The sequence below is a fragment of the Clinocottus analis genome, unplaced genomic scaffold, assembly GCF_023055335.1.
Source record: "Clinocottus analis isolate CAN_PGR_092001 unplaced genomic scaffold, fCliAna1.0.p SCAF_14, whole genome shotgun sequence".
Classification (NCBI taxonomy): domain Eukaryota; kingdom Metazoa; phylum Chordata; class Actinopteri; order Perciformes; family Cottidae; genus Clinocottus; species Clinocottus analis.
Genome location: NW_027175865.1, coordinates 13,933,820 through 13,956,070, shown reverse-complemented (window position 1 = coordinate 13,956,070; position 22,251 = coordinate 13,933,820). Strand labels below are relative to the sequence as shown.

Sequence of the window (22,251 nt, the reverse complement as noted above, 5' to 3'; positions counted from 1 at the left end):
GATGTATCAAAGCAAAACAAGCTATTTATCCTGTTGTGATCGCGTTGATCAGCTTCCCTCTTCTCAAATGACTCCGCATGTTTTTTTCTCTTTTTGTTTTCGATCCATTGTGAATTCACATTGCTTGATGTTTTTTTGTTGTTGTTGTTGGTTTTTTTTCCTGCTCGTCTGCCGTTGAAAAATGTGGTTACCTAGGTGACAGACAGAAAACTGGTCGGCACAGGGAAACTCGGCAGTGGAAGCTCATGGGAACGAGGGTCGCTGCACTCTTTCATTGCGATGGCCATCCATCTCAACTTCCCTCTGTGGCATGACAGTTATGGAATGTCATTTGTGTGCCTGCCTGGCTGAATAATGTGTACATCCGTGTGTGTGTGTGTGTGTGTGTGTGTGTGTGTGTGTTGGGGGAGGATTTGTTGTATTGGCGGCATCTGTACGGTATTTGTACAAATGTTTACCCTATACACCAGCGGGGATCACTTTACCCATGATTGATGAGAGGGCGCACTAATCTTAATTCTTGGGATTCATCGCGCTCGGCTGCTTTGCATTCAGCGCACGGGGCTGGCCCCGGTGTACGGCCAGGGCGCCGCTAATAGCCTTCCAGACCGCGCACACTGTATCATAACCGCACTAATGCCGAGCTGAGCAGAGAGGAGACAGCCAGATCAGTCAGTGTCACTAAGGTAGAATTACTCCCAGAACCGCAGATCCCTCACTTGTCAATCTACCTTTGATCAGCCGTCCCGGGCTGCATGCAAAGCAGCGCACACCAGACCGCCTTTGAAACGTAGCTCTCTCACTCTGCATGTAATGACCTGGCTCACAGACAGACAGACAAAACTGGAATTAATGCCCATCTCGCTCTCTCTCTCTCTGCATTATAATTCAAGTGTTATCCTCCACCCCAAACTCAGAGCCCAAACAGGGCAAAGAAATTTGGCCGGTTAAATAGAGACGACTAATACATTTTAAGCAGAGCGTCGCCAGCCGACTACGGCGCGGCCTCTGAAATACCTTCATTCAAAGAGCGGAGCAGAAATTATAGCAGAGCGCCGACATCAAAACCCAGCGCCGAGATGAATAAGAGATGGCATGTAGCTGAAAATGGAGAAAGAGAATGGATGGGAGGGGTGAAAGGGAAGTTAGAGGTCCCTGAGTCTCACTTCATCACATGCTCTTGTACTTATTAACTCTCTCCCATCTCTGTTTCTTTCTCATCTCCACCATCTCCCCCGCTCTTTCTTTTCTGTCACACAGGGTTACCAGCGATCAAATCACTTCATCGCCACACAAGGTGAGTGTAAAATACCCGGTTGCCGTGTACGAGCGCTAATGTTTGTGTTTGTTTGTGTGGCGTTCTCTACACAGCGGCCCGGCTGACAATATTGAAATGACTCCGCTGAATTATGAATGTGTAAACAGCGAGGAGCCCGTGTTGCCTCATGCTCGCAACCGGATTTCCACCATAAAGCATCACTTTCTTCCTCCTGTGAGAAGCACTCCCATAACAATCAACTGTAACTGTCAGTCAATCTGCACTGTAACACTACTGACTGTCGCTCTCCGTGAAGCTCTGCTGGTGCGTCTCTCCTCCCCACCATCTGCATGTGCGCTGCACCATCTCTCCGATGTCATTTTCATACACTATATAAGCTATATTCCCCAAGCGGTGCATGCACGCACAGAGAGAGGGAGGGAGAGAGAGAGAGATGCAGAGAAAGAGAGGAGAGAAAGAGAGAAAAACATTCTCTTTATTCGTACCCAGCTCTGATCCTATTTATTCAGTGAATATGTTTTTCACTTCGTAATCCCTCTCTGATTTCTTTCCATCATTCACTTTGGTCTCAGCTCTACCGCTTCACAAAAGTAACCTCGGAAAATCTCTCTCACTCTCTCTTTGACATTTTGCTCACAAAAGTTGTTACTGCATACAAGAGATGCACCCTTGTAGAGGTGGAGGGCCACAGTGTGCAATTCAAGTAGGAGCATTGGATGACACGGTACTTGTACTGCACGTTTCTTTGATTCATTAAATAGATTAAATCTCATCATTTTGATTTTAAAAAAAAAAGAAATAAACAAAAACACTGCCTTAAAAAAATAGTTTCAGGATGATGAAAATGTACAAAACCTAACCAACAGGAAAATATTCAATGCAAAAAGACTGGAAAAATTAGTGTCGTGGTTTCTCCCGCGCTGTCAAAGTTCATGACAAAAACGGACACTGCCGTTCACTACGCTGCTCCACAGAGTTAAGTGCCACACTAACTGCAAGCATATTATATAGTGTAGTTAATAAGTGAATTAATTGAATGACTTCCCTCAGGGCGGATCGTCTGTGTCGGGATGTACAGTGTTACGTATAGGTCACCCTCGTTTTGGAAGCCTCTCAAGTCCAACACACAATCACTGTGATTATGCAAGTAAAACAGTAAAAAAAAAAGAAGAAGAAGAAGCTAAATGTATTTGTTCTATCAATGAGATGGACGACTGAAAAGCGTCCCCTGTGTGGACATGCCGTCACGCTTCGGGTGCTTAGAAGCAACCCAATGCTTCCATTAAGCGCTAACTAAACTCAATGCTGTGCCTGAACGCACCCTGAGTAAACACTGCCTTGAAGCAGGAAACGTGCACAATGATTGAGACCGTATTTACGCCGGTTAGTTCGAGATTTCTCCAGCGGCACTTTCAATCCCACAAAGGGCTGGTAGTTGCTGACTGTAGCTGACAAAGAGAGCCTACTGTTACCGAAGCACATATTCTCTGCTGTCCTTATCTTATTCAACCGTCCGGCTTTTGTCCACTAACATATCAGATTACATGTAAATTCACCATTAGCCGCCTAAGAACGTGCTCGGCCCTGCAGTGCAGTGTGTTTATATATGTGCCATAATAATTGCAATCCATTACCTTCACCCTCACACACATGAGGCGTATCTCCGGGTACGCTGGCGTACACACACACACACACACACAGCGGCCACCATACAGTGCATACACTGCATCATTAAAGCTGTCACTTGCCCCTCTCGCTCCTGTCACCGCAGGTGGAGGTTGATTTGTTGTATTTTAGATGAGTCTTAAGGCAGCTGCGCTTGTGCAGCAGGCAGCAGGTGCTCTGGGCTAAGTCTCTATTATGTCCAGAGATGAGGAAGAGGGAGGAGGAGGAGGTTGGTGAGGGGGAGGGCGGACGAGGAGGAGAAATGCCAAGCTCGCTCAAAGCCCGAGTCCAAAGCGCCGGCGTGTTGTGCTATGCATACAGATTCACCCGGCCACTGGGATCACACATCATCTGCGTCTCTGCTGACTGGCCCTGCCCGCTGGCGATGCATTAGTGGGCTTCTCCTGCTTCTCCTGCTGCTGCTGCCGCCGCCGCCGCCGCTGAAAAATTAACATCTGATATCACTAATACACGTAGAGCCCAACACAGTGATTGCTGAGAAGGGAGGGCGCTGCGAATAACCCTGTGAAGAGGAGGGAAAACAGCGGTTGAAGTCGCTGCCCACATGTTCACATTGAAACACACACTGGCTGGCGTCGGGTCAAACAGGGTCAACTCCAGTAAAGAGGACTGGTATCTGGCGCTTATGAAAGGAAACGCATGTTTTCATTTCACAGGCTTGTAGGGTTATTTCTCCTCCTTCTCCGTATTGTGTTTATTGGCCTCCGCTGGTCTTTTCCCTGGAGCGTGTAGTCAAGTGCGTACCTTTTTTTTTTAATTGATCTTGTTCAGACAACTGGAAGAAAAAGCTGTGAAAAGCACCACTCGTGTTTGTTCATCTGTGGAGGCGAAAACCCTCGACAGGACTTCATTTGGGACTTAAATCAAGGATAATTCTTCTCATCCCAGTGTGGTGGTGACACATTCCTCCATGCCTTTGTCATCGGCGGGCAAGATTACAGCAATGCTCCTTCTGTTAGACTTCCTGCAAAGCCATTCAACAGCTTCAGCCATTTCCAAGTGAATCTTAACTAGCATCCAAAGTTTCTATCAGATCACTCAGATTCTCAAACTTCTCTACCGGCAACCTGTTTACTCCAGAGTTGGCTTTAAAGGATGACGGCTGCTTTTACTTATTTATTGTCAGAAAATCCTATAAAAAAAAGATGCACGGGGAAATTTTACGGGTTCATTTGAATCAGAACGGGAGAGCGTGTCTTCATTGAAAGAAGACTGGAGGCTCTCAATGGAAAATATATTTCCCCTCTTTCTTTTTTTTTTTACTCGTTTTGAGAGGTGTGGTTCATCCGATCCATCTGTTTTATACACACACACACACACACACAGATGAGATATACTGTTCTCCTATCATATATAAAGGATTATAAGGTGCAGTCATCCAGGTCAGTAACAGGATAATATTCCTATTAAACAAAGTGCGTGGGTGAAATGAATAGACATCTTGTTCACTAAAAACGGTGGTGTGTGTTTGGCACAGGAGGCCGTAGGAGGGAGGGCCCTGTGATATTATCAACGCCGGAGTGTAATTAAATCAATGAAAGTGTCATCGTCTCCAGGGGGCTGTGATTTGTGTCTGCCATCGGTGCCCAGGAGAGGCAATACAGGCGCTTGTTTGCACAATAGCTGAGGATTTGTGGGTGTATTGAAATGACATTTCTCTGTAGTATTAGGAGAACACAGAGCGGGCAATAGTTCACGAATGACACATTGTTACTCTATTTCCTGGCACGGAATACACAGCGCCTCTGCATTGATGGTTATTGCTGCTATTTTCTCTGACTTATGGCTCATCCCTCCGCCCTTTTTATCCTCCTCTCTTTCTCTTCCTCCGCCTTGTCTCCTTGCTTCTTTCCCTCCGCCCCCCCCCCCCCCCCCCCTCCTCCCACTTCTATACCTGCACCTCCACTGTATATCTCCTCCTCTGCAGGCCCCAAGCAGGAGATGATCTATGACTTCTGGCGGATGGTGTGGCAGGAGAACTGCTTCAGTATTGTCATGATCACCAAGCTGGTGGAAGTGGGCAGGGTGAGTGTCCCTTCCCTTTGTCCTGTGACCTCAGCGGCCACCTGTGAAGATGGATGGAGAGGATATATATTCCTGGTGCTCGCGATAGATCAGGAGAGCTGCTGCTGCTCTGTGTTGTGGGAGGAAATGGCTGCAGCTGTCTGGTCATGAGTGATCACCTTTTGGCTTTTGTGGCTGTGCTCCAAGGTCACGGCTTTGATGTATATGAAGGAACATTGTGGGCTCTGTTCTATTAAATATTCATGTCCGTGGTGAATACAGTAGCACTGCTGTTATAATAAAACAGGTGTGTATATATATGACAAAGTGTTACGCATGAGATGTTTTGCTTTCACTTAATATAGCTTTTGTTTGCTATTTGAAAAGCATACATTTATCTGTACAGTCCTTCCCATGTTCTTAGTACTAGTAGTATTCACTTTAAATGACAAGGGATTCACTATGACCATTACCCTTCGCGTTGGAGGCATCTTAGCTAACACAGATCTTGGTGATGTGTAATTTGGTTGCTTAGAAACATCTTCTTGGGGCTTTGTAGGTGAGAAAAAAAAATAAAATAAATGAGTTCCACAGCCTGAAGTAGTACGAAATGTCGAGGCCACAAAACCCACTGCATCATGGGAAATATGAACTTCAACCCATTCACTTAAAAACTTAAACTTGCAGGTTTTCAAGAAAATACCACCATCACCAACCACAAGTTATATCTGCAAGAGTGGGAAATGCTCTCGAGAAATCAGATTTTATTTTAAACCTGTTCTCAAACCTCGATGTCTTCGATGTGTCAACTCTGATGGTGGAGATGATGAGAACAACTGGTTGAGTCCAAGTATTTAGCAAAAGTCCCAACAGGATAAGAGCGTTGCAATTATTCTGCTTGTTGAGATCTCAGTGTCCAGTGGGGTGGATGTTTGTTGTGGAGATAAATCAGCTGTGTGTGTGTGTGTATATGTATATATATATATATATATATATATATATATATATATATATATATATATATATATATATATATATATATATACTATGCTAGAACCTCTCTGAACTTTAGCTTTTTGCTGTTTATCCAGATGAAGTGCTGCAAGTATTGGCCTGATGACACTGAGCTCTATGGTGACATTAAGATAACACTACTGAAGACAGAAACACTGGCAGAGTACACTGTGCGCACCTTCGCCATGGAAAGGGTAAGTCAGACTCACTTCCTGTGAAGCCTCTGAGTCCAATCCTAAAACATTTCTCATCCCGCTTCAGGTTTGTTTACGCGGTTTCTTCGGGAACTCTCCATCGAAATATATTCCCGTCTGCTGAGAGCATCTCGTTCGATTTTGCCTTTTGTTTCTTCTAGAGAGGTTACCCTGCCAAGCACGAGGTGTGCCAGTTCCACTTCACCTCCTGGCCGGAGCACGGGGTGCCGTACCACGCCACCGGACTGCTGGCTTTCCTGCGCCGGGTCAAGGCCTCAACACCTCCTGACGGAGGGCCTGTGGTGGTCCACTGCAGGTGACTTACCACTTTCCACCCTGATAATGACTGAAAAACGCTCCGGCAGGTGTCTGGGCTTCAAATAGGTCCAGGTGCAGGTGTTATTCTACTCTTAAATCACACATGTCTTTCGACACACTTAATTCGCTCTGTTTGTATCTATTTTAGTTTGGGTTTATCTACATGGTCCCATATAACTTCCATCCTCTTGGCGGAGTGTGCGTGTAGGCGGAGAGCACAAAAGTGATTTAAAAAAAAAACAAATCCCAAAAATGGAAGAAGAAAAAAAGACAGGATGGTGTGTTTCGAACATAAGCAGCAAGAAATTCATAAAGATGTAGGCAGTTGGACTGTTGACAAGCAGGAATCATGTCAGCCTTGTTTTAAGGAAGGATTGTTAGTTATCTGTAAGATATTGCCTTACACGTGTTAGGTAAAATGTGCATTTTAAGTTTTTGCATTAGAAATATACTATAAATAAGGAAACATGGTGACATATTTTTGCTTGTTTGTGGTGTAAAAGTTGTCCTCTAAGAGATGCAATGTAGTGGAAACAGAGTTGTCTGCCTCTGTTTCTTCTACTGTAGACAAAGTACACACACTGCCAGTCATCGGCACAAACCTGTACCCCAGAAAGCCTACAAAGTAAAATAAGGAATAATAAATAGTGACGAAATCAACCTCAATGCCTGTCCTCCATGTCTGTCACCCATTTTTTCCGTCGCTATAGCACCTGGTCACTTTACTTCATGGCGATTTCCCGCCTGTTTGGTTCGGTTCATTTAGTACGCTGAGCTTTGGCTGCTGCGAACGCTTTGAATCTAACAAAAACAATCTGACCGATAGGCACGATTGTATGAAGTGCATTATGCAACGACGTTGAGGCCATTGCTTGTATAACGTGACATCACGGCTGCTTGGTTTTTAGTTTCCGTGAAGTCTGTTTGACGACACTTTGCCGCACTGTTTCATTCAATCACACACGTTAGAGTGCGTGATTGAGTTGCGGTCTTATATTGCTCATATCAAAGTAAAGCACGTCCTCAGTCAACGGGATGTGACGTCCCTGCGTGGGGGACAAAAGTTACCTGCCGCTCTGTATGATGTCTTAAAGCTCTTGGTTAACCGCACCAGAACTAAAGAGAGAAGCATTTTACTTTCGGTTTTTTACTTCTTGGTCCCGAGCAAATAAACTAAAACTTGATGTGTGACAGCTCCCTAATTCCATCATTTAAAAAAGAAAAACAGGCAAGTAAAAATAAGGGTAAGAAAGCCGGAGTAAACACAAACGGCTCTCGAAATGCTGTGATGCCACTTCGGATTGCTTGAAATTGTTTCTACAAAACCGAAGACAACGGTTTACCAACTCATCAGCTGCCTCAGACCAAAGTAAATGAACCATAGGTTTGAAAACAGATAGAGACACACACACTGCGCTAGTCTGAGTTGGATTGACGGCTCTCATCCAGCCTAAATGAACCAAAGTGACTTCTTTGGAATTGAACCAAACAGGTCGTGAATAAAAAAAACAACCTTAGCACTCGATTATTTCCGTACGCCAGACCATACCGGTCACTGTGTTTGCTTCCTTTTTTTTTCCCATCACAAAGACCCTCATCATACTCGAGTTTGGCTATCTCAATCATTATTAAAAGCCCCCCCGCTGAGACTTTTCCACTTCAGTTGGTGAATTCAGGCTGGTTGACCCTTCTCCTCTCTCCCCGGCACCAGTATGGGGGCAGGCAGGACCGGCTGCTACATTGTGCTGGATGTCATGCTGGATATGGCCGAGTGCGAAGGCGTGGTGGACATCTACAACTGCGTCAAGACTCTCTGCTCCCGGCGCATCAACATGATCCAGACTGAAGTGAGTGGGAGGGCAGGAAGGTGATAGGAGCTCACCGGTTTAATCCCACATCGCCCATTGGTATTGCTCAGTATGATAAGCGTCTGCGGTGGAATAGTGTCGGGCTGGGAGAGCTTTTCCTACAACCACCGGCAGTGGGAGAGGAAGCGTTTCTTCACACGATGTGAACATACATTTATAAGTTTATGAGTTTGACTTCAAAAATCAAAGTGTAAATGTTAACAGCGAAGGTTTGTAACGCTGCGTCAAGATTTTTGCTTTTCGTGACACTTGTAAAGACAAGTAGGAGCTCGTATAAGAGAGTCGCCATGAATGTATTATTAAAAACACAGTTGTTTAGAATGGTCACTCTATACAAAGAGTACTGCTTTCTTCAAATAGACAAACAAAATGCAGTAATTAGCAGAGCAAATCCAAATATTCAATGTTGGAAAAGCATTTTTCACACAGTCTCTTATTGACAAGTCTGGAAGTGGAGACAATACACTAAATACAAAAATAATGTATTCATACCTCTTTTAATTGAATCTTTTCACCTTTCAGCGAGAGCTCGTCTACCAGCTGAATACATATTTTTGTAATTACGGAACACATTAAAAATGATAAATAAGTTGGAAAAGGGACAGTTTTATGCCTGTAATTTTTATGTACCCTCGGCTCTTTGATCTTTTTTTCTGCCTGGTTGGATGTCAAAACAAATGTCCTGTTTTCCTCGTTAATTGCACCGCTCATGACAATATTTAACTATTGTGTGTGTGTGTGTGTGGGCAGTGGTGTTGCTCCTCTGATATGTGTTTTCTGCACTTTTTACCCCATTTATAGACACATTTCTGCACTGGAACAATGCCAAAGAGTGGGCACGGCCACTATTACAACATTCACAGCAGTAATTAAATCCAGCATTGTTCATCACAAGTGGGCAATTACGAGGAGGCTCATAAGTGCAGTAGGGGTTTTGTGTCACTTTGTACATTTGCGAATGTTTTCCCCTGCTGTCGGTCTCTCAGGAGCAGTACGTGTTCATCCACGATGCCATTCTGGAGGCCTGTCTGTGCGGAGAGACCGCCATCCCGGTGAATGAGTTCGCCCTGACCTACAAGGAGATGTTGAAGGTCGACTCTCAGAGCAACACCTCGCAGCTCAGAGAGGAGTTCCAGGTAATGCGCAGAAACACACGACATGTATTTAGGGCCGCGTTTGTGTCGATGTGAGTGTTTTTGGATTGATCACATTCAAGCTAGAAGCTAAAATCCGCAAGTGTCTATTCCTCTACGGGGGAATAAAGGACATTTTTAAATTACGACCCCCGAATAGTCGACTCGTCTTCTGCTTTTCTATCGTGAGGAAAATGTGAAGAAATAAAAGATCATTCCATTCTGGCTCCATGAAGTGAGAGATAATTGCTTTGTCTCTCCCAATACATGTTGATACATAGCCTATTGGGGTATGAAAATCGGCCTATTGATAAGACCGTTAATATGAATTTGAAAACAATAAAATGTCCGGCCTCTGGCCTTCTGCTCCCCCCCCCCCCCCCCCCCCGTTTTCCAGTACGCTGATCATATCTATCTAATAAAAAGGCGGGGAAAGAAATCTTGTGCTTTTCAATCGATCTCCTTCGCGTGCCTGAATAAATCGCCACGCAGAACAGGGCGCACCACCCGAAGTTACAGCACCGTCACGGCTGCATCTTAGTGATATCTTGTCAAATCAAAGAATACGTGTAATAATCAGAGCAGTGGCATGAGAACGTAGCACCATCAAAGGGCTATTTTGAGTTTCTCTAAAATCAGCTGGGGGAAGCACAGAGAAACACAGAGTGGTCTCTCTCTCGTTGGCTGTCCCTCATCTTCCCTTAAATCCGGGGAATGCTGCAGTGGGGAAAATGGAATTAGGGCAGGAAGTTATATTTACAAGCACGAAATGCAAGCAGGCTAAGAAACCGTGTCGGATGCAGGTTTTCAGCACTTCGGACGTTGCCTCATCTACACACACACATATACACTTACACCACCTGAACACACACACACACCTACTACACGATGATGCTACATGATGCTACACACACACACAGACACAACAAGAAGTGAAGCACATTATTTTAAAACAGCGAGTCGCATGTATTTCAAGCAGTATTTAGTTGTTTTTCCGGTTTTTCTTCAGATTTCTAAAGCTTAAGCTGAGGCTAATCACTGAGCAAAAGAATAAACAAACAGGATTCGACGGCCAATCGTCGATGTGCAGGACATGAACAATCGGATGATGTAAAGTCTTACACGCCTGTAGTTGAAATGAAACGTTCAAACCACAAATGGACGTGGAAGAACACCGTCAGAGTCGTGATTGGAGTCGCATCCCAACAGCTTCATTCAACTTAATTCAAAAAGCACGGAGTTGTTCAGTAGCTACGCCAAGCTAAAAGTTCCACTTTGATGTCGCCATACACGCAAAAATATGTGGCTGCTCTGATCTGAACAGGCCACAGTATCTCACCACCGCTCGCTGGAAAGGCAGAGAAATGATCCCCAGGCCCATTGAAAGTGAGTAACAAGCGAGGCTCACCGCAGTCGGCTGCCGGGGCGGTCGTAAGCCGGGTTGTTAGTAAGAAGAATGGCGCCGTCGATGCTTATGGTGTAGGTTTTTATTCACGGTTCAGGTTCAGATTTCCCATCTGCCCATAAAGGAATACAGTAATAATACTCCACCATGCAAATTATATTTGGCATTTTAACTAAACAGTTCAGACTTTAAGGGGCTCGACTCAGCTTTACTGCTGCGAGCTGCGAATCTTACAAATCACTGTGCTGGACGCTCCAAAATAAACAAATAATGAAATGTCCCAGACCTCACTCTGGCATCTTACGGCATGCGCACATGCCTTGCCTTGATTTACTATTTTAGATTTCATTCCTTCCGATGCGGTGCGTGTCCTCCACACGAGAGAGCCTTTACATTTGCCCTTCTAAACACAGTTTGTCTTGCAATGCAGGTCTTTAGTGAGAAACATGCTCGGCTTGTTAAAAAGAAATGAATAGTCAGCATGAGAGTGATAGCCACCAAGGCTGCTTTTCTAATCAGTATACATTAAACATAAAGAAAGTCTTTTGCTCAGCAGAAAAGTTTTAGATTGCTAAGAAGGTGTATTTGTCTTTCACGTAACAGTATTGCCTTGTCCAGTTAATACCAGTTATAATGACGTTATTGATTGGTGACCTTTGGCCAGAATAATTAGAATATTTCCTTTCCATATGCAGTGCAATTACCTCCTCTCAGTGCCGCTCATATGAGTTGTCCAATAAGACAGCCTCCTATAATTGGGATCTGTATTCTAGATGCAGTTTTCCAGTTATGAGCTGGAAGGTTCTATTGATTTTGTCTAAACCAAAGGGGAGTCGTTCACAATATGAAGCAAGTTAGATAGTCAGCTCATTTCCATTTCCATTGCTCCATAATATGCTTATTCATAATGTGGGAGATTGTGCAAAATGTGTTTTTATCCATTAAGCCTTGTGGGGATTTAGACTGATAATAAATGAGTTTTAAAGTTTTTCCCGGAGATGATTGGAGATAGTTGTGCTTGTCAAGTATTGACAGTCGAGCTATATATTTCCGTCGCCTCTGTCCGTCTCTCTTTGATCCAATTTCTGTTCCCGCTGCATCCGTCTCCTGTTATCACAATCTTTATTCTTAGTCGTTAGCCGCCTTTATCTCTGCATCTAGAATCCGAACACATTGTCAAACACACACGCCAACCTTTTTAATTATCTTCTCTGCGCGCTCTCCTCTTCCTCTTCCTCCTCCTCCTCCCCCCTCCTTCCTCAGACTCTGAACTCGGTGACCCCGCACCTGGATGTGGAGGAGTGCAGCATCTCTCTGATGCCGAGGAACCGCGAGAAGAACCGCAGCATGGACGTCCTGCCGCCGGACCGCTCCCTGGCCTTCCTCGTCACCGCCGAGGGGGAAAGCAGCAACTACATCAACGCGGCGCTCGCCGACAGCTTTCTCCGGCCCGCCGCCTTTGTGGTGACGCCGCACCCGCTGCCCAGCACCACCACCGACTTCTGGAGGCTCCTGTACGACTACGGCTGCACCTCGGTGGTGATGCTGAACCAGCTCAACCAATCCAACTCTGCCTGGGTGAGAGGAGAGGGGCCGCTGAACCAGTCGGAGATGCATATGCCATTTTAATATCAGCTTCCATCTTATCGGCGTCCCCACTTGTATGTGTGACAGCGTCAGCATGGCTGCTGAATTTTATTTTCAAGTTTATTAACACTCACATGCAACACCACATGAAGCCTGAAGCCTGTGGCGACACGCCTCACCATGTCACCACAGCATAATAGAGTGTTTTCTCACGTTTTCTGGTGAAATAACCACATTTTTATGGAACTCTCATGAATCTTCATTTGTTTTTAAAAGCATTATCAGAGACAAACGTAAGAGTCCAAGCCATTTCTTTCATTTGTTCTCACTTGTTCTTATTTATTCAGCTTACCGATAACATCCGACCACCGGAGCAGCTTCTCCTTTGACTAATGTGCTCCACCTATTACTTAAAGAAGAGATGGGGAGCGTTGAGTGTCACAGCCAAGTTCCCAGCAGTTCCAAAACACTGTGAGGCAGGCAGTCAGCTGAACACCAGAGCACAGAGACAAAAAGCAATGTAAAACCCCCAAAAGCTGTCAGGATGTCTCCTAAGTCCTGTCCACTCAGCCAGCATTCTCACCTGCTCATGCCTGAGGAATAAAAAAAATAAAAAACCGGCGTTGTAAGTCTGGATATTTTCCAAACCCAAGAGCTCTGTCGTTGCCGTATCTCTGCTCCGACACTTAAAGCACCTCCACCTCGTCTGACGTGGACTTTATTGAGCTTCATTCGCCAATGGATGTGGGAAATAGATAATCATTGGACAGTGGAATAATCAGTCATTAATTAAGTTCAGTTAATTAAAAGCCAATTAAGATGAATTGTGGGACAGTCACAGTCTGTTCTCGGATCCTCTGCGGCTGATAAATGATCATTATTAAGTCCTGCAGTGACGTCTCGTACGAGTAAAGATTTGCCCGTTTACGCTGCATTCACCTAATATGAGGTTCTGTATTCATATAAAACTTCCGGGGCCGTATTCACAAAGGCGCTTATCTTCCAGCCAGGAGTCCTCCTTTATGGCACTAAAGAGTTTCCTCCGGGGACCTTTTCACAAAGCTGCTGAGAGTCACTTTTAGTAAAGAACAAAGAGAACTCTTTTGCTCGGAAAAGGGGACGTCGGCCCATTTCCTATGGATGACATCGTGTTTCATGAATGAACCCACTCGCTATGTCGTTGACTGGTGGACAGGGGGTCCATCTGAGTCACCGGATGTGGAGTAAACGTTCGACTGACATGGATACACAGGAGTATGAGGGAACAACAGATTTAAAGTAGAGATGGACCGATGGACGAGATACACGTAGTGATACGGTTCAGCAACGGATCTTCAGGCTTTGCACTCTTTTTCTTTATACTCTCATTATTACTTCCATTGATTTCATGAATTGTAACTTGTTCTTTTTCTTTATAATCTCATCATGACTTTCTTCAATAATTGTCCTGGTTACCAGCATGCCCATAAAGCCCAGTGAATTTAATTAATTCCACCCATCAAAGTATGCACCAAATGTACTTGATGTGAAACCAGCTATAATTGCGTTTGGGGATTATTTAATGGGCATTTTTTTTTAAACTGTTAAACAAATTGGGGTCAAACTTAATGAATAGTTTTGACAGACAGCTCCGATTTCTCAAGTTTTTTTTCCAGTGTTCGAGTCGCAGAGTGCAAACTGTCTTCTCTCGTGTTAGTGGATGTTTTGATCCCACCTGTTGATGGACAGCCGATTGAATAAAAGGGCTTTATCGTTGGATATTCATAAAATATTGATGCGATGAGACACGTTAATAGTCCGGTACAAATCTTTTGACAATGTGAGGATGAGTGTTGGAAGTGAATTTTACTGGTTAGCAGTATATTGTAGTTTTGATACAAGCCATTATGAATATTGATCCAACACGTCACCCTCAACATGTTTTCTACTCCCTCGATCAAGGAAACCCGACTATAAAAGTAAAATACTATTTTAAATAATAATAATGATTATTTGCACTATTAGTGTGTTTAGTTTTATCCCAGAAAAATAATAAAAAGTGACATTTTCTCCAACCCTAAGGTCGGGATCGTTCAAAATCTAAAGGTTTTTGCTGTTTTTTTCCCGGCATCAATTATTAAATATTACCGTTTCCTGTGCAGTGACGTCATGCCGTCCACATCGCCCTTTCTCGCCAGATACGAAGTGGAAAGTGAGGCCGTGTCGTCACGTGTCTGGCATTTCTTAAACTGGTGCTCTGCCGCAGAGCTTCACTCCGACATTCGGGTCCCGTCCATTTCATTTACACGGGCTGCCGTGGCATTAACACGTTCTTATCATTTCCCCACATGTTTGCTCATGCGTGGGTTTCTTCCGCCGTCTCCCTATCGCCGCTCTGTCACCGTGTCGTGTTGGATTCCTGCTCAGCGTTTCCACCATGCCTGTCAGCTGTAACCTGTCTCTCCTCCTCTGTCACTCTTTTCTTCTCCTCCCTGCCCTGTCTCTCACTGCCAGTGGATTAACAGTTCACACACACACACACACACACACACACACTCTCAGTTTGCCCTCCTGAGTCGGAGCTGCCTGTCTCCTGTCTCAATATATAAATATTTATCTCCCTTCCTGCCCAATGTCACCTGTTAATACCCTTATGTCATTGTGCAATGCCATTATCACTTCCTACTCCGGGGGTCCCCTCAACCCCGAAGTCTCTGCAGAACTCGTCAGCGTGTCAACACAGCTCCCCTGTGTGTGTTTTTCCTCCACCGCCGGCTGAAGGGTGAGGGGTGGGAGGGGGGAGGCATCTTTGAAGCGGCGGCGATGGGAGACCTTGGCTTTAGCGCGCGGCAACCTCTCGACTAACTTCCTGTTTATCTCTACCAGGCATAGCCAAGGTCTCCTCCTCCATTAATTTATAATGTGCTAATGGTAATGATTTCAACTCATGAATAATTCAAGCGAGGTGAAACGCGGCTTATGTGAAGGATTGTTCCTGGGCGACGAGCGGGGTTTTTTTTTTTTTTTGCTCATTTAATTTACAGTTGCTATTTGTAGATAATCATTGTCATTTAGGCTAATTGTCTCTGCTGTCAATACTCAGGTGTCTTGTTACTGGGCCTCGCCATCACTGGCTGCTGACATAATGATTTGTACAGCCTCAAGCAAGTGTGGGATAATGACCAGTTACCTCCTCCTCCTTCTCTCCTCAGCCTTGTCTGCAGTATTGGCCTGAGCCGGGGTTGCAGCAGTTCGGGCCAATGACAGTGGAGCTGCTGTCCAGGACGGCCGACGATGACGTAATCATCCGTCTCTTCCGGGTCCAGAACATCACTCGGGTAGGTGGATCCACAACAACAGGCCTCCCACGGCCCGACTCATGAAGATGATGTATAAAGAGCCACATTTTTGCGATCCAAAAAATAGGACCGTGAGAAGGTGTGAACACCGTTCGATGCACAATGTGCAATGGCTGTAAATCCGTTGGCTGTGTTACCAGTCGACTTGGCCGTGGTGGGAGAAAAATATCGGTTTAAGATTGGCAACTGATCATTTCACTTATTAGGACTGTCGTGTTTTTTTTATGATAATCACAGCTTCAGAGCTGCCAAACCACAGTAGCTGGACAGCTAGCATCATGCCGACACTAAACGTTCAGGCAGCCGTGTGGGAAATACTTTTAATTATAACTACAAGGACGAGATAATGGGAATTTCAGTTGTCTACAATATGTCCCACGTGACAAAATAATTGTGTAAACAAACCAGTGCCAAAGCCGCTATATTCAGAAAATACAACGGTATTGCTAATACAATTGATTTAGTCAATTAAGCAGGTTTTATAAATCAATGTTGACGCTACAATGTTGGCGTTCATACATCGTGGCTTTTTCACACCTAAGTGAAGGTGAAAATCTGTTCTGGCGAGCTCGCGTGTTGGGGGAAAAAGCCAGAAAGCGTAAAAGTGTCGAGTAGATTGTTGATTGTAGAGTTTCACTGCGTTGGTAATACAACATAATATTGTCGTGTCCAGCCCAACGTTTGCAGTATTTTCTTGACTGAACTTGAGCGCTCGCTGACAGCAGTGCGCGCCGAACGGCCCAACACGCGTCTCGAGTTCTGCTCATGAAACCTGTTTATTTTCTCCCTCTATTCCCCCTCAATTAATTTACTGAAAGCATGTCATTGCCTTCATTTCGCTGTCTTCACAGCACAATCAAGTGTCCACTCTGAATCTCTTTAAAGTTGCCCTGAAGTGTCAGTTCGACACAGTCGACGGCAGACTTGATATTTTAAATGTTACATTTCCTTATCAAACTATTTCTGCTTTATTGATGGCTATGGGCATTAAACACCAGCCGAGACCTGGCTCAAGTGCTGCATTGCTGTAGGAGGCAGATTTCCCGACGCTGAATCAATGCCTTTATTTTTAAGAGGGTTAATGAAGCCTGTTACAAATATAATGATTCACAATGGTGACCTCGGTCCCAGCTGGCCTTTGTTGTTCCCACGTGACGAAATGATTTGCAGCTTAATAATCATCCTCTCAGAAAAGCAACTGTATCAACAGTATGGTGATGTTATTAGCCACATATATTCCCAAGACTTGTCTAATGAGCAGATTAAGTCATGTATGAGCGATTATGTGATATTGAAACAAACAAAACTTCTATTGAGAAACTTTTATTGTCTCCACTTACTGAAGTGAAGTTCTTGATTTGATTTTTTTTTTTTTTTTTAACCATATTCAGTATGTCACTATGTGTTTTTATGTGTGTGTTGCTGAATGTGTTGGTGTGTTGTGAGTCTATGTGTGTAAACCCATGTCTGGGTGTTGTCTGAGTCATTTAGCTTAGCTCCAGTTCCCATCCTTTGACCTCAGTAGGTGCTCCGCAGTCTCCTGTAGACGCTTCAAGCAGCCGGTCGAGCGGGCGTGTCCTCGTCGTGAAGCTCCCTTTAGTTGACAAACCCTCCTCTCGCGCCACCTTACCCGACCCTTAAGCTTGCCTAGACCTCCCCCGCCACCTTTCCACTCCTACCCTGCCCCTGAAATATCTTCATGACGAAAACTGTTCCCACGTGGCTCTCTGCAGGATCCCGAGGAGACAGACACCACAGCGCGAGACACCGATAGCCTCTGTCCCGAGAAGGTACTCCACTGATCGTCCGGTAGATACAGCAAGAAGGTGCTGCGCGCCGTGCGCAGTAATGTCCTGTGATGACTGGGTGTATTCAGAGCAAAAAAAGGACACCTTTGTTGAGATGATTACTAGCTTCTCGCTAACACCAGTGGTATTGTTAGTGCTTCTGTGGCACCAAATTAAACGATACTGTGGATATTTTTTTTACCACTAGTGGTGCTGTCTCACAGGCTTCTTTTGTTTATATGTACCAGGACACACATGAATGCTATTATGTGCTCAGGTACCAAGAAAAGATACCAACAAAGAAGACTGCGAGCTGATGTAAACGTGGCCGCTAACGATTCAGGAAAGAGTAGAAGGGAGGCGTTTCACCATCCAGCGACAGTCATCGAGGCTTCATTCAAAATGCAGCGTTGATACTTGTGATGGCACTGTCTGTGGTTTACGTTCATTTCAATAATGTCTCACTTGAATGTGGTGGGTTCCAGCACGCCGCAACGTTAGCAGCCAATTAGACTAAAGAACTGGAGCTTAGTGGAACTCGAGCAGGTTTGAAGTGTTGAATCCCCTCCGGCGGAAAGCCAGAGAGACGTTTGAATGAGTTCGTAGTGTGTTGAGCGTGTGAGTTGTTTAATGCATATATGAATGTTTTGCATTGGGGGAAAAACAAAACAAAATTCTTTTCTACTTCCGTCTCCAAAACTCTTGCTTTCTAAAGATTCAAGAAGGTCAGCTGGTGCTGCGTCACTTCCAGTTCCTGCGCTGGTCCCCGTACCGCGACGTGCCCGACTCCAAGAAGGCCTTCCTCAGCCTTTTGGCTCAGGTTCACAACTGGCAGATGGAGTGTGGAGAGGGACGCACCATCGTCCACTGCCTGTGAGTCATCCGACATGCATCCGCACCACACACACACACACACACACACACACGTGTTTTTAGACTCCACATACGGTCGAGGGTCACGTGACGCTGAAGTGACATTTAAAAGCTATTATGAAATCGACGTCTCTTCAGAAATGTTTTTCTTGTCTGAATAAAAAAAATGCAATGAAAAAAAATCAACTTTCAGGACCAAACACGACAGAGCTTTGCCTTTTCTGTCCACGCAAATTGGACCAGTACTGCTTGCATTGGCTCAATTCAAGAACTGGGCCTTTAGGTGTGTCCATTGAAGGCTGGATAAGATGTCACAATGCATTCATATTAGCTACAGTCATTCAAAACTTGCCATCGTCACACTTTATGGTGATTTTTCCTTTTTTTTACAGCTCGAGGTAACGAGACTTAGTAACTCCGAAAAAAGTATAGCCCCGTTCTGAGGGTGGGTGTCTTTACATTAGCTGCGTGAGTGCGGCTGCCTTCCTTCCATGAGATCGGTCCCTCATCTCCGTGTCAGGGCCCCTTTGATCTCTGGAGGTCAGGCGGCGCGTTAGACGTCTCAAATCTGATTAAGTTCCCGCTTCTGTATTTTAATGAGAACTTTACTCAGATATTCATCTTGAAAGTCTGCCGGTTGGCCTTTTTTCTGACAGCGCGCTTGATCTGTGCTCAGTCAAACTGTGACATTTCACTCCGTGCCACCCCCTCTGAGGGGCTGTCTGGGCTGCTTTACCACATCTTTATTAGGTCACTCATGTCTTTATGCTTCTGTTCTGTGCGTCTGCGTCTTTGTTCGGTCTTTCTGGAGCAGGAACGGCGGCGGGCGAAGCGGTACCTTCTGTGCCAGCACCATGATCCTGGAAATGATTCGTCACCACAGCATGGTAGACGTGTTCTTCGCTGCCAAAACGCTGCGCAACTCCAAGCCAAACATGGTGGAGACAATGGTGAGCATGCAGGGATAATTGTCTCTCTTTACAGCAACATATTATATCATACTGGGTTTCTGCCTCAGCCAAGGACTTCAGGGAAGTGGAAAACTGCTCTGCAGAAAGACTTCTTTACTTTCTTTTTGCTCATGTTCACTATATTTTTAGATATATCTATTTTGAGAACAAGGTAGCACAGATTGAGAAGTCTTAAAAGAAATAGTTGGACATTTTGGAAAATACTCTTACTTATTACCATTTGTGTACAGCTTGGTCCAAAAGTAACCATCTAACACCAGGACCCCTTATTACTATATTGTACGCTACGTTTTCCTCCAGGTCATCATTGTAAATGAGAATTGGTTCTCGACTGATTTTATCTGGTTAAATAAAGGTCAAATATATAAATAAAACATTTATTTATATATTAAATAAATGAGAAAAACACAACAGACTTTCGTAAGTATTATCCTTACTCTCAGGTTGCCAGGAAATCAGTAGAGACTCTACAGAAAAACAAGTCACTTATATGTGTATATACATATATTTTCCCTGCAATAATAAAAAGGCATAATTATTAACTTTAACAGCTGGGAACTGGAGCTTATGGCAGACATTGCTATAAATACACATGGCGTGTTTATGCATGGTTCAAATGTATTGAGGTTTGGATACACACAATGTATAGTACATGCTATCTGCATGTGCGCGTGAACGTGTGAAAACGTGACAAGGATGATCCAATCAGCTCCGAGGGACTTGCGTCACCCTTTCCCTCCCGAGGACGTCAGAACATCCGATTGAAAGGTCGCCCACACTCGAGACTCTTTCCGCTGACTAATCGAGGAGGAAAGCTACCGTGAGGGATTCATGGTGTCGCAAATCCATTTATGTTAGTTTTGACTTCAAGTTTAGTAAGCGAAGCTTTTTGCTAAAGAAAAGCAACGTCCTCATCATCGCCATCGCAGGGCACAGGAGGGCAACCGCTCAAGCACCTCGGATGAAAGGATGAAAGCGGCACGGCTGGTGTTTTACATGCATTTTTACACGCCTTAAAAAGTCTTAAAAGTCTTTGGATTTAGTTCTCTCAAAAAGCCTTTAAGGGTGTTAAAAAGTTTGGGATCTAATTTAGAAAAGTATGTATTTTCTCTTGCCTGTCGGGGGCAATTATGTGAGTTATAAAATGTTTGTGCATGTGACTACTGCCAGCTCCAGTAGCCAGGAAGCTCAGACTGGCGGTGAGGGTGAACCCTGAACTGAAGTGTGCTGGTCGGATGCATTCCTTCTGGGTTGTGGTCTGAAAATGGGACAATAAGATGAATACAGAATATACGAGGGAAAATGTTTAGTTCAGGCAGTTGTTTCGCTGTTGACATGCAAAAATAACGCCCGCTCCACATCTGTGCTTGTTACAGGAGCAGTATCGTTTCTGCTATGACCTGGCCCAGGAGTACCTGGACTGCTTGGAAGTCAGATAGCACCAATCCCTCACACCTCGGCCCCTCTTCAAGGAGAAGGTCTGGATCCTAGATCCAGTATCCTGGATCTGTGCCCTTGCCGCTAATCCGTGTATACAGCTCTGGTTGTCTTCTTCGCCATGCCTGGATGAAACATTGTCTGCCATAAAGACCGATACGAGAAAGCTCACTGGACAACATGTAACATACTACTGACACCCTTTTTTTGTTGCTTTTCCTCGGCGCTCCGACCCAACCTGTACTTGTTTGTGCCACTTTACAGTACATCTGCCAAACCAGAGGACACGTAACAGGAGTAGAGTTCATTTTATACACGACCACTGTCGAGGCAGCCGGGACTACCTGTCATACACCTCAACGACAGGGTTCAAAGAGCTCAGCATATCCTGCCTTACAATGAACAAACACCGAACGGGAACTACAGTTGATGCCAACCACTGGGTGATATTTTGTGTTTGTTTGTAACACTGTAAATGGTGCAATCTGCTGTTGGTGAACATCTCATGTCGTACTGTACTATATTTGAACTTTATTGTGGGTGAGGCTGACATTTGAAGGTAAACTGAGGCTGAGAAGGAAAGAAGTCGGTCGCACCCGATGGACATATCTGTACAGTAGAGTTGTCTTGGACCTAATTTCTCTTTATTTATTTTTCCGTGTATATAGATGGTTTTTTTCCTCCTTCCTCCCTCCTTCCCCCCCCCCCGGGTGTTTCTAGATGTTCTCAACGTCTTATCAATGTGCCAACCCATTCTCTCTGTGTCTGTAAATGGGGACCTCTTCAGCATCTGCATGCCCAGTCTTACGTGTTTCATTGCAGTGTGTGGCCCAAGTCTGCTTTAGGACGGATTCTGCAACGCCAATCCCTCCTCCGCTGTTCTCCAGAGAGCTCCGTAAGAATAACCGCCTGTTGCTGTGAGAGTACGGCGAGATTCAGTCGCTTTCTAAATTTGTATTTATTCAATGTGTTTTATTTTCTAAATAGTGTATAAAAACAGGAAAGTAAATAAAATATGTTGTTGCTTAACAAGCATGATTTCTTCGGGGGGCATTGTTTTTGTCACACTTCATGACAACGGAGACCACAATGCCAACAGAGTCAAAGAAAACACAGAGACACTCAAAACAGCCAAAGAGATTCAAAAGATGGATCCATCAACAGCGCAAAACATCCGAAAGACTCAAAATGACCATAAAGATATGCAAAATAACTATAAAGAGAGTCGACGTGGCCATAAAAACACGGAATGACCACAAAGAGAGTGAAAATTACCACAAATAGACTAAAAAGGACCGCATTGGCCTTTTACATTTCTGCTCCTATCATCATTGTGGACATTTGGAGTTACGAATAT

The 22,251-nt window shown here is 44.6% G+C and overlaps 1 protein-coding gene across 6 annotated transcripts in view; it reads left to right on the top strand.

Moving 5' to 3' along the window:
- ptprua (protein tyrosine phosphatase receptor type Ua) overlaps window positions 1–21,929 on the top strand; it is a 165,672-nt gene extending 143,743 nt beyond the window's left edge. For all 6 annotated transcript variants that reach the window (XM_068576270.1, XM_068576268.1, XM_068576269.1 and 3 more), the window contains 11 exons: window positions 1,261–1,297; window positions 4,893–4,990; window positions 6,061–6,177; window positions 6,339–6,493; window positions 8,207–8,342; window positions 9,350–9,499; window positions 12,165–12,479; window positions 15,680–15,805; window positions 18,329–18,486; window positions 19,301–19,436; window positions 20,834–21,929. In XM_068576270.1, the coding sequence (XP_068432371.1) occupies window positions 1,261–1,297; window positions 4,893–4,990; window positions 6,061–6,177; window positions 6,339–6,493; window positions 8,207–8,342; window positions 9,350–9,499; window positions 12,165–12,479; window positions 15,680–15,805; window positions 18,329–18,486; window positions 19,301–19,436; window positions 20,834–20,896 (1,491 nt within the window). In that variant the 3' untranslated portion in view covers window positions 20,897–21,929. The remainder of the gene's footprint in view (window positions 1–1,260; window positions 1,298–4,892; window positions 4,991–6,060; window positions 6,178–6,338; window positions 6,494–8,206; window positions 8,343–9,349; window positions 9,500–12,164; window positions 12,480–15,679; window positions 15,806–18,328; window positions 18,487–19,300; window positions 19,437–20,833) is intronic.
- The last annotated feature ends 322 nt before the right edge of the window (window positions 21,930–22,251 follow it).